Source organism: Acipenser ruthenus, chromosome 26 (genome assembly GCF_902713425.1).
Source record: "Acipenser ruthenus chromosome 26, fAciRut3.2 maternal haplotype, whole genome shotgun sequence".
In the NCBI taxonomy this organism is placed as follows: domain Eukaryota; kingdom Metazoa; phylum Chordata; class Actinopteri; order Acipenseriformes; family Acipenseridae; genus Acipenser; species Acipenser ruthenus.
In genome coordinates this window covers 10,092,126-10,106,345 of record NC_081214.1, presented here as the reverse complement: position 1 = coordinate 10,106,345, position 14,220 = coordinate 10,092,126, and the positions used below count along the sequence as shown (strand labels likewise).

General features: G+C 41.8%; 2 protein-coding genes across 3 annotated transcripts in view; both read right to left on the bottom strand.

Annotated features, from left to right (window-relative positions):
• Positions 1-961: 961 nt before the first annotated feature.
• On the bottom strand, positions 962-8,479 carry LOC131701789 (dynein heavy chain-like). The gene is made up of 2 exons (XM_059001714.1): positions 8,465-8,479; positions 962-2,167 (listed from the first exon to the last, which is right to left on the bottom strand). The coding sequence occupies exons 1-2, from the start codon at positions 8,477-8,479 to the stop codon at positions 962-964; spliced, it is 1,221 nt and encodes a 406-aa protein (XP_058857697.1).
• A 4,234-nt stretch (positions 8,480-12,713) lies between these two features.
• The window catches only part of LOC117430798 (double C2-like domain-containing protein beta), a 111,259-nt gene continuing 109,752 nt past the window's right edge, over positions 12,714-14,220 (bottom strand). For both annotated transcript variants that reach the window (XM_059000683.1, XM_059000684.1), the window contains one exon: positions 12,714-12,871. In XM_059000683.1, coding sequence (XP_058856666.1) covers positions 12,735-12,871 — 137 coding nt within the window. In that variant the 3' untranslated portion in view covers positions 12,714-12,734. The remainder of the gene's footprint in view (positions 12,872-14,220) is intronic.

The window sequence follows — 14,220 nt, the reverse complement described above, 5'->3', positions numbered from 1 at the left end:
GTGGGAGCAATCAATTATTCAATTATCACCCAGCCACCTGGCATAAAAGAGTTCCAGAAGGAGGAGAGTATCTGAAGAAGCAAGAGTGGTTGTCTGTGTGTGCTGGTTTTTGTTCATTTTTTGCAATCCAGTGAAGGTAACGTCCAGCCTGGAAGCCTTATTTTTGTAAGTTTCGTTTTGTGTTTATTGTCTGTGTTTTAGAAACCTTTTGTTTGGCCCTCGTGCCGGTTTATTTTGTATTTTTTGTGTATTAAAAGCTTTATTTTTGAACTTTTCACACTGTCTCCGAGTCTTAACCTCTGTCATCCTGTCACAGGCTGTCTCGGTGCTATGTGCAGCACGAAAACCAGACTGAAACTTCTAGAATACACCATTAAGTGTTAGAATTTTTTGTAATTGAATTTCAACAAACAGTTATTAAGGACTTTAGGGTCCAAATATTGTTTCTTAAGCATAGGCTTTACCACAGCTACCTTAAATGCTGAAAGAACTTTACCAGAGGAAAGTGAACCAATTTTTTGTTGGGTATTAATAACACCAAGAACATATTTTAATAGTTTTGTAGGAATAGGATCAAGAGTTGCGTTGGGCAGAAACATGGCAAATGAAATTCAATATCAACAAATGTAAAGTGTTACACGCCGGTCACAAAAATGTAGACAAAAACCTTGGTGCTGTAATAGATTCAGCAACCAGACACTGTGGGGAAACTATCAAGGCAAACAGAATGGTTGGGTATGTAGACAGATAAAGGTATGGAATGGGCTACCTACTCATGTTGTTGATGCTGAATCACTTGGATCCTTTAAGACCTAAGCTGACAAAGTACTGAGATCATTCAGCTGCTAGGAACCAGATGAGCTTAGATGTGTCGAATGTCGAAAGCCTCTTGTTTGTACATTTTCTTATGTTTCTTATGTAACCCCTACCATACGCTGTAAAGTGTCTCCTACCCTCTATCCTAAGTCTCTCTCCTCTTTCCAGCTGTGTCCAGGATGTGTGACAGCAGGGTCTTCACAGGACAGTGCTGCACGTGCACAGTGTGTAGGATGTGTGACAGCAGGGTCTTCACAGGGCAGTGCTGCACGTGCAGGATGGGTGACAGCAGGGTCTTCACAGGACAGTGCTGCACGTGCACAGTGTGCAGGATGTGTGACAGCAGGGTCTTCACAGGGCAGTGCTGCACATGCAGGATGGGTGACAGCAGGGTCTTCACAGGGCAGTGCTGCACGTGCAGGATGTGTGACAGCAGGGTCTTCACAGGGCAGTGCTGCACGTGCAGGATGGGTGACAGCAGGGTCTTCACAGGGCAGTGCTGCACGTGCAGGATGTGTGACAGCAGGGTCTTCACAGGGCAGTGCTGCATGTGCACAGTGTGCAGGATGGGTGACAGCAGGGTCTTCACAGGGCAGTGCCGCACGTGCACAGTGTGCAGGATGTGTGACAGCAGGGTCTTCACAGGGCAGTGCTGCACATGCAGGATGGGTGACAGCAGGGTCTTCACAGGGCAGTGCTGCACGTGCAGGATGCGTGACAGCAGGGTCTTCACAGGGCAGTGCTGCACGTGCAGGATGGGTGACAGCAGGGTCTTCACAGGGCAGTGCTGCACGTGCAGGATGTGTGACAGCAGGGTCTTCACAGGGCAGTGCTGCACCTGCACAGTGTGCAGGATGTGTGACAGCAGGGTCTTCACAGGGCAGTGCTGCACGTGCATAGTGTGCAGGATGTGTGACAGCAGGGTCTTCACAGGGCAGTGCTGCACGTGCAGGATGGGTGACAGCAGGGTCTTCACAGGGCAGTGCTGCACGTGCACAGTGTGCAGGATGGGTGACAGCAGGGTCTTCACAGGGCAGTGCTGCACCTGCACAGTGTGCAGGATGTGTGACAGCAGGGTCTTCACAGGGCAGTGCTGCACGTGCATAGTGTGCAGGATGTGTGACAGCAGGGTCTTCACAGGGCAGTGCTGCACGTGCACAGTGTGCAGGATGTGTGACAGCAGGGTCTTCACAGGGCAGTGCTGCACAGTGTGCAGGATGTGTGACAGCAGGGTCTTCACAGGGCAGTGCTGCACAGTGTGCAGGATGTGTGACAGCAGGGTCTTCACAGGGCAGTGCTGCACGTGCACAGTGTGCAGGATGGGTGACAGCAGGGTCTTCACAGGGCAGTGCTGCACGTGCACAGTGTGCAGGACTTGTATAGCGGAGCTGTGAAGCCAAGGCAATAGCGACGGAAAGACCTCAGCCCTCGGGCAGGAAAAAATAAAGAAATAATGGAGATGGAATCCATACAAAAAAAAAGGTATTTAATATATATATATATATTGGTATGGGTTTATTTTATTTCTATATATACATATTTTGACATCGGATGAGTATAGGGTTGCCACCTTTTCCACAGACCAAATCCGGACATATTTCTCAGTCAGCCTAGGTCTATCAAAACTGCAGTATACTGTAATACAGGCGGTGTGGTCCAGTTGTTAAAGAAAAGGACTTGTAACCTGGTTCAAATCCTGGCTCACTCACAGACTCACTGTGTGACCTTGAGAAATTCACTTAACATCCTTGTGCTCCATCTTTCGGGTGAGACATTGTTGTAAGTGCAGCTAATGCATAGTTCACACAAATAAAAAACGACTATAAAGACTGGGTTTAAGATTATTTTTTTCTTTGCTACAAATCAAGGAGATTTTAAATGCCGGACGTGCTGTCAGTGTACTCTGCGTACTGTGTATGTTATGCTGAAAAAAAAAAAATCTTGCATGACAACTCTGTTAAACGAGTGAAAACAACAAAAGCACAATGATAAACTAGGAGACTGCAAGAATGAAATGCAATTAGGATCAGCGATGAGCAATTAACGTAATTTGTCACGTCTGTTTGAAATACAAATTAAGCGAAACAAGAATCTGGCTCAGTCAAGATATGAAGGTAAAAACAAGTAATATTGCTTTATAATCAGCAACTTTTTCTTTTAAGTTTAAAGGCGTAATTTGATCAAAAATAAAACCTGAAATCTTCAAGCCCAAAACTTCAATTATAATGTACAATTACCGTGTAACAGCACGGAAAAATAGTAGCTATGTATCATGGTAGGTTAGAGGTTAATCTTACCTGAGACAAGCAGCTCTGGTGATGAGTAACACCGTGGTAAATCAATGCAAATTCTGAAGCGATGCTGTCTACTTGTGTTTTTTTTTTTTTTTTTTTTTTTTACAAAGGATTTCTGAGCCTGAAAAGACCATTTGTGACGGTCAGAATTATTTTACAGCCGTTATGTCATGACAAATTTCGCCCGTTCTATAATACATATTAACAAACATTATTAATAAAACTACAAAACAACAGCACTGTCGGTTGTGTGTCAGTAAAAAGAGACACGAGTCTCTTTTATGTGCATCTGCAACATGCTTCAGTGAATAAATAAGTAGACTTGGTTAAAATTGTCTGCAGTTTTGTTTTTCACTGGCAGATGGCAGCAGTCCCTAAGAAATGTGCTTGACAGACATGCTCTTCTGTAGATAGCACAGCTGAGAGTGAAAAATGGATGTCTTCATCTACAGAAAATGAGAGGAGGATATTATTTCTTTTTTGGTGTTCCAGGGGGTTGTAAGGAAACCTTGTCAGGACTGGTACTGGGCAAAACTACCAATTTATTTATTGTACCTATACTTCACAGATAATAATGCATATAACAGCGATACACTGTACCCAAAACTGTAGAAGATACAGTATATGACGTGATTGAGAATTTGCGATGCAAGTTTTCTGATGCATATGTGCTAGATAAAGACGTTAGCATTGATGAGGGTTTGAAGGGCGTCTGCTTTGAAATTATCACACAAAAAATAATTTCTAAAAAGTGATTTGCCGGCACAATTATTATAATGTGTATATATATATATATATATATATATATATATATATATATATATATATATATATATATATATATATATTGTAATATAGCGGGTTGTGAGAGACGGCAGGGAGGGGGTTAAAACCTCCCTGCAAAGAAAAAACTTGTGAGAATGCACCGTTTTGTATTGCTTTGTTGTCTTATTTAATTTTCTAATTGATTTGTTTAATTGTGTTATTGTTAATTATCATCCGCACCTGGGCGTTATTGGAAATTAAGCCCAGGTGCGGGGGTTTAAATAGAGAGCAGGCAGTCTGCTTGGGGCTGCTGAGTGGAAGGAGGCAGTAGGTGCGCTGTCTCCGAGTAGCCAAATGAAGAAAAAGTAAGTGCTGTGTAAAAGCCAGTGTGTTTGTGAAGACGGGTAAACAGCGTAGCTGTCCCGCGTTAGTCAGGGTGTTCCTGAAAGTCGAGTTAGTGCTCAAGAGGAGCTAGGTGTTTATTTTGATTTTTGTATTTGTTGTGTTTTCTGTTTATTAAAAAAATTGCGCAAACGCGCTGGAAAAAAAAACCCAAAAAAAAACAAAAAAAAAAAACACCTAGCTCCTCTTGAGCACTAACTCGACTTTCAGGAACACCCTGACTAACGCGGGACAGCTACGCTGTTTACCCGTCTTCACAAACACACTGGCTTTTACACAGCACTTACTTTTTCTTCATTTGGCTACTCGGAGACAGCGCACCTACTGCCTCCTTCCACTCAGCAGCCCCAAGCAGACTGCCTGCTCTCTATTTAAACCCCCGCACCTGGGCTTAATTTCCAATAACGCCCAGGTGCGGATGATAATTAACAATAACACAATTAAACAAATCAATTAGAAAATTAAATAAAACAACAAAGCAATACAAAACGGTGCATTCTCACAAGTTTTTTCTTTGCAGGGAGGTTTTAACCCCCTCCCTGCCGTCTCTCACAACCCACTATATTAATATATATATATATATATATATATATATATATATATATATATATATATATATATATATATATATATGTGTGTGTGTGTGTATGTGTATATATATATATATATATATATATATATATATATATATATATATATATATAAAATATATAGTACTGTGCAAAAGTTTTAGGCAGGCAGCAATATAGGCAGGCAATATACTTGGTGTCCCTCATTTACCCAGGTGTTTCCAATTTTTTGTCCACTACCTGTATGTTGTGTAATACAGCAGGTGAATCGTCCTGTCTCAGGTATATATGTTGTGTAATACAGCAGGTGAATCGTCCTGTGTCTCAGGTATATATGTTGTGTAATACAGCAGGTGAATCGTCCTGTGTCTCAGGTATATACAGTATTGTGCAAAAGTTTTAGGCAGGTGTGAAAAAATGCTGTAAAGTAAGAATGCTTTCAAAAATAGACATGTTAATAGATTATATTTATCAATTAACTAAATGCAAAGTGAGTGAACAGAAGAAAAATCTAAATCAAATCCATATTTGGTGTGACCACCCTTTGCCTTCAAAACAGCATCAATTCTTCTAGGTACACTTGCACAAAGTCAGGGATTTTGTAGGCATATAGTCAGGTGTATGATTAAACAATTATACAAAACAGGTGCTAATGATCATCAATTCAATATGTAGGTTGAAACACAATCATTAACTGAAACAGAAACAGCTGTGTAGGAGGAATAAAACTGGGTGAGGAACAGCCAAACTCAGCTAACAAGGTGAGGTTGCTGAAGACAGTTTACTGTCAAAAGTCATAGACCATGGCAAGACTGAGCACAGCAACAAGACACAAGGTAGTTATACTGCATCAGCAAGTCTCTCCCAGGCAGAAATTTCAAGGCAGACAGGGGTTTCCAGATGTGCTGTCCAAGATGCAGTGGTCGGCCAAGGAAACTTACTGCAGCAGATGAAAGACACATCATGCTTACTTCCCTTCGCAATCGGAAGATGTCCAGCAGTGCCATCAGCTCAGAATTGGCAGAAAACAGTGGGACCCTGGTACACCCATCTACTGTCCGGAGAAATCTGGTCAGAAGTGGCCTTCATGGAAGACTTGCGGCCAAAAAGCCATACCTCCGACGTGGAAACAAGGCCAAGCGACTCAACTATGCACGAAAACACAGGAACTGGGGTGCAGAAAAATGGCAGCAGGTGCTCTGGACTGATGAGTCAAAATTTGAAATATTTGGCTGTAGTAGAAGGCAGTTTGTTCGCCGAAGGGCTGGAGAGCGGTACACGAATGAGTGTCTGCAGGCAACAGTGAAGCATGGTGGAGGTTCCTTGCAAGTTTGGGGCTGCATTTCTGCAAATGGAGTTGGGGATTTGGTCAGAATTAATGGTCTCCTCAATGCTGAGAAGTACAGGCAAATACTTATCCATCATGCAATACCATCAGGGAGGCATCTGATTGGCCCCAAATTTATTCTGCAGCATGACAACGACCCCAAACATACAGCGAAAGTCATTAAGAACTATCTTCAGCGTAAAGAAGAACAAGGAGTCCTGGAAGTGATGGTATGGCCCCCACAGAGCCCTGATCTCAACATCATCAAGTCTGTCTGGGATTACATGAAGAGAGAGAAGCAACTGAGGCTGCCTAAATCCACAGAAGAACTGTGGATAGTTCTCCAAGATGTTTGGGTCAATCTACCTGCCGAGTTCCTTCAAAAACTGTGTGCAAGTGTACCTAGAAGAATTGATGCTGTTTTGAAGGCAAAGGGTGGTCACACCAAATATTGATTTGATGTAGATTTTTCTTCTGTTCACTCACTTTGCATTTTGTTAATTGATAAATATAAACTATTAACATGTCTATTTTTGAAAGCATTCTTACTTTACAGCGTCTGCTAAGAAATAAATAATAATAATTTTTTCACACCTGCCTAAAACTTTTGCACAGTACTGTGTGTATATATATATATTGATATGGGTTTATGTTATTTCTATATATATATATATATATAATATGTGTATATATATATTACATTGTGATCTATGTTGTTATAATCATGCTACAATTGTAAACACATTGTTGTTATTTAAGTTATATTGAAATAATATCTTTTTGTTTTTCATAATATTTTTAACATGGAAATTGCCAAAATAAATGGGCAGCTGGTGGTTAAAACTGAACTTTTTTGTAGTATGTAAATCTATGTATTGGTATACAGACATTTTTATCCGTTCTATGATTGATAATGCATAAAAAAGCCTAAAACATATTCTGAATCATTAAGCATTGCATTAATTGAAATTCTGTGGGTTAAAAAACCTTAATGAATGGAGATTTTTCCTCAATGAGTGAGGAAGACAGTGACTGGCTAAACTGCCTTAGAATAAATACATTTCAATGAAATGTTTATTATTACAATCTTACGTTCCCTTATGCATAAGAGATATACGAGATGGGTTTAGATTAAGAAATCTAGAACTTCCAGTGCTTGGCGCCAGCAAGACTTTCAGCCACAAAACTCCCAAAAATATTTTCTTCTTAAAATCTCTGTCAGGCTCAATGTGAATCTTCCCATCAGGTTTTTTCTTGCTGTTTTTTCTGTTGAAACAGGATTGGCTGTGAGTAACAATGTTAATTCTCCTGATGTTGGACTATCAATACATTAAAATCCTTTCATTGCATTGATATGGAAAATCTGGTATCTCTGTGTAACTGGTGGGACTATAGCTAACATTGAACTGGGTGTATTCAGCCTATTGGATAGCCTATCTATTCATGTTGCAAATGTAAGCAAGCTGAATACAGAAAGCAAGTTAGACTTGAATAGAAATCATCTGCTGTTGAAAGCAAGTAATACAATGCTTATTGAGTCGAGTTTCCATATGTCTGATTAGTAGTACAGATTGTTGCAAGTGTTGTGCTATTCTGCTCTGAACACACCCAGGACGATGTTATGAACTAGAGAAACATTTACACTTTCAAAGCTTTTTGCTGCAGTGCAAAATTTGCTCCACCTTTTCTAACTGCAAATAACGTTTTAATTAAGAATCGGAGTCGGATTAATAGCAATCAATTACATAAAGGACAGGATAATAAGAAACAACAGTACTGCCCCTTGGGGCCCCCAATCAGCTACCACCACTGTGTCTTGGTATGCTTACTTCCATTTCCACAACGCCTCTGAGTCTCTGCGAGCAGGAGAGATTACACTTTCACTTAGTGTTGTACTTCCTGGGTCATTTCACATGGACGGTGAAATTGTCCCCACCCCATCAATGGCTTCTTTCCTGTCATTAACCAATCAGCTGCTTCCTCTGTTGACTGACATGCTTTCAGCCAGTAGCCCAGAAGACACTGCTGAGGTGACCTTGGATGTGCAAGTGTAACAGAGACATGGAAAGTGAACATGTTCTTTGACCCAGTGGAGCTCCAAGTACGTTTAAAATGCACATGTTGCTGTAAGACGTGTTTCTGTCAATCGCCACATTGGAGATCTATGTAGTGAATGAAAGTGCAAAACAGGCACAATGTATGGATTCATTTTCTACACTTTCAAGGTATTTCAACATAAATTGACTCTTGGTGGAACAAATTGGATGTACAGAATTAATTCCTTCTCTCACCTTCATGTCATTCATGGTATTTTTTTTCTGGTTTTCATCTAATCCTTGGAACTGGTGTTTAAAACGTTTAGCTCCACAAGGTTTGTAACAATACCTATTAACCATTACAAGATGCTTCTACAGTGGTTATTTCTACTGTGGTTAGTTCTACAATGGTTACTACAGTGGACAAAAAAAAAAATCAGAAACCAAATACCATGAATGATATGCGGGGGAAGAGAATTGTATTATATGATTATATGAACAATAAAGTGATGGAGCGGAGTTGTTTAAATACAGTACTCTTTAAACAGGGTTATTCTCAGTTCCAGTCGCTGAAGCAGCAGAGTCAAAGTACAAAAAAACAGAGACAGGCAAACATTCCTGTGGCATCCAAACAGAGGTGTGTTTTTTTTTTGTTTTTTTTTTCTCTGAAAAAAACCCAGCAGTATCAAACATTTAGCAAAGTCATTTCATGACAGACCAATACATGTGCATGCTTTTCATTATTCATTATGTACAAACAGATTCAAAGTGAAACAGAATCGGAAAGTTTGTGTAAAGAGGTGGTAGGCTGACACCTAGCACCTGTCTTTCTGCCAGCGGCTTTTGCAGTTTTCTGCTAGGGAGGATAAAACGAACACTTTCACTGATGATAGGGGGTAAAGAGGAGAGGGGAGGTACCTGTTATTCAGTGGAACAAGATGACACTAAGTGCTGTTTACACAACATCAAGTTCTGGGTGATTCCAAGCACATTTTATACTGTTCCAGAACCTCTGCAGTGTTTACAAAGACAATGCATTACCTTTTTGTATCCCGTGTTGTCCGTATTGTAGCATTTTATTTGTAAACATCTTGCTTTTTTGAAGTTTGAAATCACACATAATTCATAAGTAGGGGGGGGAATATTCATTCATTGCATATTGAATTGTGATACTTTCTTAACATGATAGATCATATCAAAATAAAGATATGTATCGTTTATCTAGAGATACTGATAAGGATCATATCCAGTCCATGCTTCCTCCTGCAAAAATGCTGCTTTTTGAAGACATTGAAAACTTTGAAACTTTTCTCATTGAGTTTATTAAGTTTCCTTTAGTATATCTACACTCAGCACTATTGAGGGTTTAATAGCTATGGACAGTTTATTAAGTTTCCTTTAGTATATCTACACTCAGCACTATTGAGGGTTTAATAGTTATGGACGGGTTTCTGCTCCCACAATCATTTCAGTCACTAACATTGTTGCAAAAGGGAGCATGATCTGGATAAACTGCAATGTTTAGGGGAACATTTCTCCCGGCAAACGAGTAAAAGTTGAAAAAAGTTATTCCCTAGTTTATTTACCTGTGATGTGTGAATAAAAGCTTCACAACCAATGGGATTATGTTGAAGTGGGATACAGCACAGGTGAAGTAATGCATTGTAAACACTGCAGTTCTGTAGCACTTTACAATAGAAACGTTATGCGCAAGACTGTTTTGTTTGGGGGACCCTTTTTTAAAAACAAATTTAAACAGGGAACTGAAAACCGAGACAAGGCAAACAAAAAGATACAAGTATTCTCTCTTGGTCTAAAACAACTTTCCATGCAGTAATGTTGATGATAAAACCCAAATTAAAATACTGCAAGGTCTGTCTCTCTCACCCAACAGTGAAACATTTTTGGGCTCCAGTTGAACTACGGGACTAGATCATACCTCAAGGAGAAATATTCGGTCAATAGTCACCAAAACGGGCATTTTTACTGTTTGTCACGCGGTGGAGCTACACAGCGGTTCTTACGCATACACCTACCCTAGAACTAATTTCTCCATTGATCTTTCATCAAGCACAAATGGACCACAGAATGCTGGTCAGCTAGAATGACCCTTGTTTTTGACTGTTGTTCAATGTATTGGTGTTCAGGATATCTATAATAGTTGTTGTGTCTGTCTCACCTACACCTGTGCAAACTAGTTGACCCACCCTGCTCAAATAACTAACTAACTGATTTTATATTGCACTGGTATAGCTGTGTTAAAGGCTGGAGGCTATTTGGACTTGTCCTTATAAGGTGTTTGTCATGAGTTTCCTGTTATTGAAAAGTGGTCTGTAGTTAAAACTGGGGTGTAATGTATCCTAAATTAGACTGTTTAACATTACAAAACTCTTAAATGTCTTTAAATATTGAATACTGATTTGCAAATCAAAATTTTTGTTAAGTTCAATTTAAAATACATAGAAAAACAGGAATCACACATTTACATGTAATGATATTTAAATTGTGGACAGATTAACCTGTATTAAAAGAAGCGTAATAAATGAAATTACACACCTTCAACTAGAAGTCTTTTTCAGGGTCTTCAATGCTTTGTTAACACTTCTCAAGTAGAAGCGATTGTAATTGAATTGATGTTTCTTTTAGGATTTTTAAATTAGGCACTGTTGAGTGTTTAATGTTATGGATGCCTGATTAAGGGTCCCATCCCATCAGTTGTCGGGGGGTGGTTCTACTCTAGTTCCACCTGTAGGTCCATATTGGGGTCTCAGTCAGAATGTTTAGGGTTTAATCTCAGTGTATTACCCTGAAGTAACTGCAGCAGATCCATCAGCAGACCACAGCAACAACAGCACAATGGATTTGGTCCTGTGGTCTTAATACAGGAGCAACCTTACGAATTAACGACCAGCCTTTCTATTAAGGGATACATTTTTTCTCATCAGGAGAAAATGGGGTTCCCCTAGACAGCAGTGCAGATGACCCTTCCTGACAGAAACACCAAAAACTACAAGAGCTGTTGTTTGACAGGTACCCCCCCCTTCCAGTTCATACCCCCCTCAGTCACTGAGCACAGACCCTGCAGTTCATACCCCTTCCCTCAGTCACTGAGCACAGACCCTGCAGTTCATACCCTCCTCAGTCACTGAGCACAGACCCTGCAGTTCATACCCCCCTCAGTCACTGAGCACAGACCCTGCAGTTCATACCCCCCTCGGTCACTGAGCACAGACCCTGCAGTTCATACCCCCCTCAGTCACTGAGCACAGACCCTGCAGTTCATACCCCTTCCCTCAGTCACTGAGCACAGACCCTGCAGTTCATACCCTCCTCAGTCACTGAGCACAGACCCTGCAATTCATACCCCCCTCAGTCACTGAGCACAGACCCTGCAGTTCATACCCCCCTCGGTCACTGAGCACAGACCCTGCAGTTCATACCCCTTCCCTCAGTCACTGAGCACAGACCCTGCAGTTCATACCCTCCTCAGTCACTGAGCACAGACCCTGCAGTTCATACCCCCCTCAGTCACTGAGCACAGACCCTGCAGTTCATACCCCTCCCCTCAGTCACTGAGCACAGACCCTGCAGTTCATACACCCCTCAGTCAGAGCACAGACCCTGCAGATCATACCTCCCTCAGTCACTGAGCACAGACCCTGCAGTTCATACCCCTCCCCTCAGTCACTGAGCACAGACCCTGCAGTTCATACCCCTCCCCTCAGTCACTGAGCACAGACCCTGCAGTTCATACCCCCCTCAGTCACTGAGCACAGACCCTGCAGTTCATACCCCTCCCCTCAGTCACTGAGCACAGACCCTGCAGTTCATACCCCCCTCAGTCACTGAGCACAGACCCTGCAGTTCATACCCCTCCCCTCAGTCACTGAGCACAGACCCTGCAGTTCATACCCCCTCAGTCACTGAGCACAGACCCTGCAGATCATACCCCCCTCAGTCACTGAGCACAGACCCTGCAGTTCATACCCCTCCCCTCAGTCACTGAGCACAGACCCTGCAGATCATACCCCCCTCCCTCCCCTCAGTCACTGAGCACAGACCCTGCAGATCATACCCCCTCAGTCACTGAGCACAGACCCTGCAGTTAATACCCCCCTCAGTCACTGAGCACAGACCCTGCAGATCATACCCCCCTCCCTCCCCTCAGTCACTGAGCACAGACCCTGCAGATCATACCCCCTCCCTCCCCTCAGTCACTGAGCACAGACCCTGCAGATCATACCCCATCAGTCACTGAGCACAGACCCTGCAGTTCATACCCCTCCCCTCAGTCACTGAGCACAGACCCTGCAGATCATACCCCCCTCCCTCCCCTCAGTCACTGAGCACAGACCCTGCAGATCATACCCCCTCAGTCATTGAGCACAGACCCTGCAGATCATACCCCCTCAGTCACTGAGCACAGACCCTGCAGTTCATACCCCCCTCGGTCACTGAGCACAGTCCCTGGCAGTTCACCCCCCCTCCCCCCCTCCGGCTCCCCCCTCCGGCTCCCCCCTCCCCCTCAGTCACTGAGCACAGACCCTGGCAGTTCATTTGTCAATGTGTGCCAGCGCTCGATTTTCTTGTCCTTGTTTTTGAGGCAGTCGAACCAGTGTTTCAATCGCTCTCCCTTTGCATTGATCCCCAGCGTCACACCACCTGGGAAAGACAGTTTAAGAACCTGTTAACACAGAGACACTGAGAGACTGTCTGACAGCAAAACACATGGAGATTAGAGTTGGCCAACACTCACAGTATATACAGTACAGTACTTAAACTAGTTATGGAAACAACAAATGATTTGCAGGAAAACCAGGGATTTTATTGCCCTTTTTTACCTTAATATGTTTAAAAATAAGAACATATCTTCATATCCTTATAAAAGTTTCCTCAAGTAAAAGAGACTGTATAAAGCACAGTAAAAACATTCTAAAGTATAGGTAAGCATTGGAAAGGTCTGGTAAAGTATATTAAAAAAAAACAAAACGGTGTGTAGTGTTGTCCTTGGCAGTCCTTAGCCAGAAACCTATTCTTGAGGGTAAAATTAAGAGAAATGTCACACGCAGTCATTCTTCATTGGTAGTAAGTGGATCATATTTGAGGTGCCGTTGCACTTGTGGGACAGACTGCTCATTAGGAGATGAGTTTTCCATTTAAATATGGGGGGTAATGCTCAGGAGTGTTTGGAAAAGCAGCTCACCTGCTTCTATTGAGCGTGAATGCAAACTGTGTAAAACTGGTGAAGTTATCAGCACTCCAGTGTGTTAAACATACAGCAACATATTACACAAAAACTATTTTTTTTATTTACATAAATGTATCTACCAGATGTAAAGTATTCATAAATCTATCTACCAGATGTAAAGTAGTGGATTTTTTTGGTGTAAATCTGTTTTTTCACTTGCTTGAGTCGGCCAAATTTAGGATGTAAATCAGTAAATAATGACCCAAAGCTTTTGTAAAACCTGGAAATGTTTCTGTAAAAATCGTCATGGTGAAATTCTAGATCACGGTGGAATTCTAGAGCAATGGTTCTCAACCCTGGTCCTGGGGACCCACTGTGTCTGCTGGTTTCCATTCCAACTGAGCTCTCAGTTACTTAACTAGATCCTTAATTGAACTGATTATTTGCTTAATTAGACCCTTTTAATTGTTTTCAGCTTTTAAACAGTTTCAGAGTTCAAGTTACTAACTTGAAATGAAAACCAGCAGACACAAGCAGTTTGCAGGACCAGGGTTGGGAACCACTGTTCTAGAGCATGGTGGAATTCTAGAGCATGGTGAAAATGCATTTTAAACAGCAGAGTTACAAAGTACCTGTAGCAGTCTGTGTTTAATTAGCTGTAAGCGTTCTTGCCGACAGTTTTTATAGTGAGGATGTTACCAAACGAAACAATAATGGCTAAATAGGAATAATGTAAGGAAGACAGACTGAAGGAACTGAACCTGTTTAGCCTTTTCACACAGAGAGTGCTGAGGGCATGGAATGGGCTACCTAGTCGTGCTGT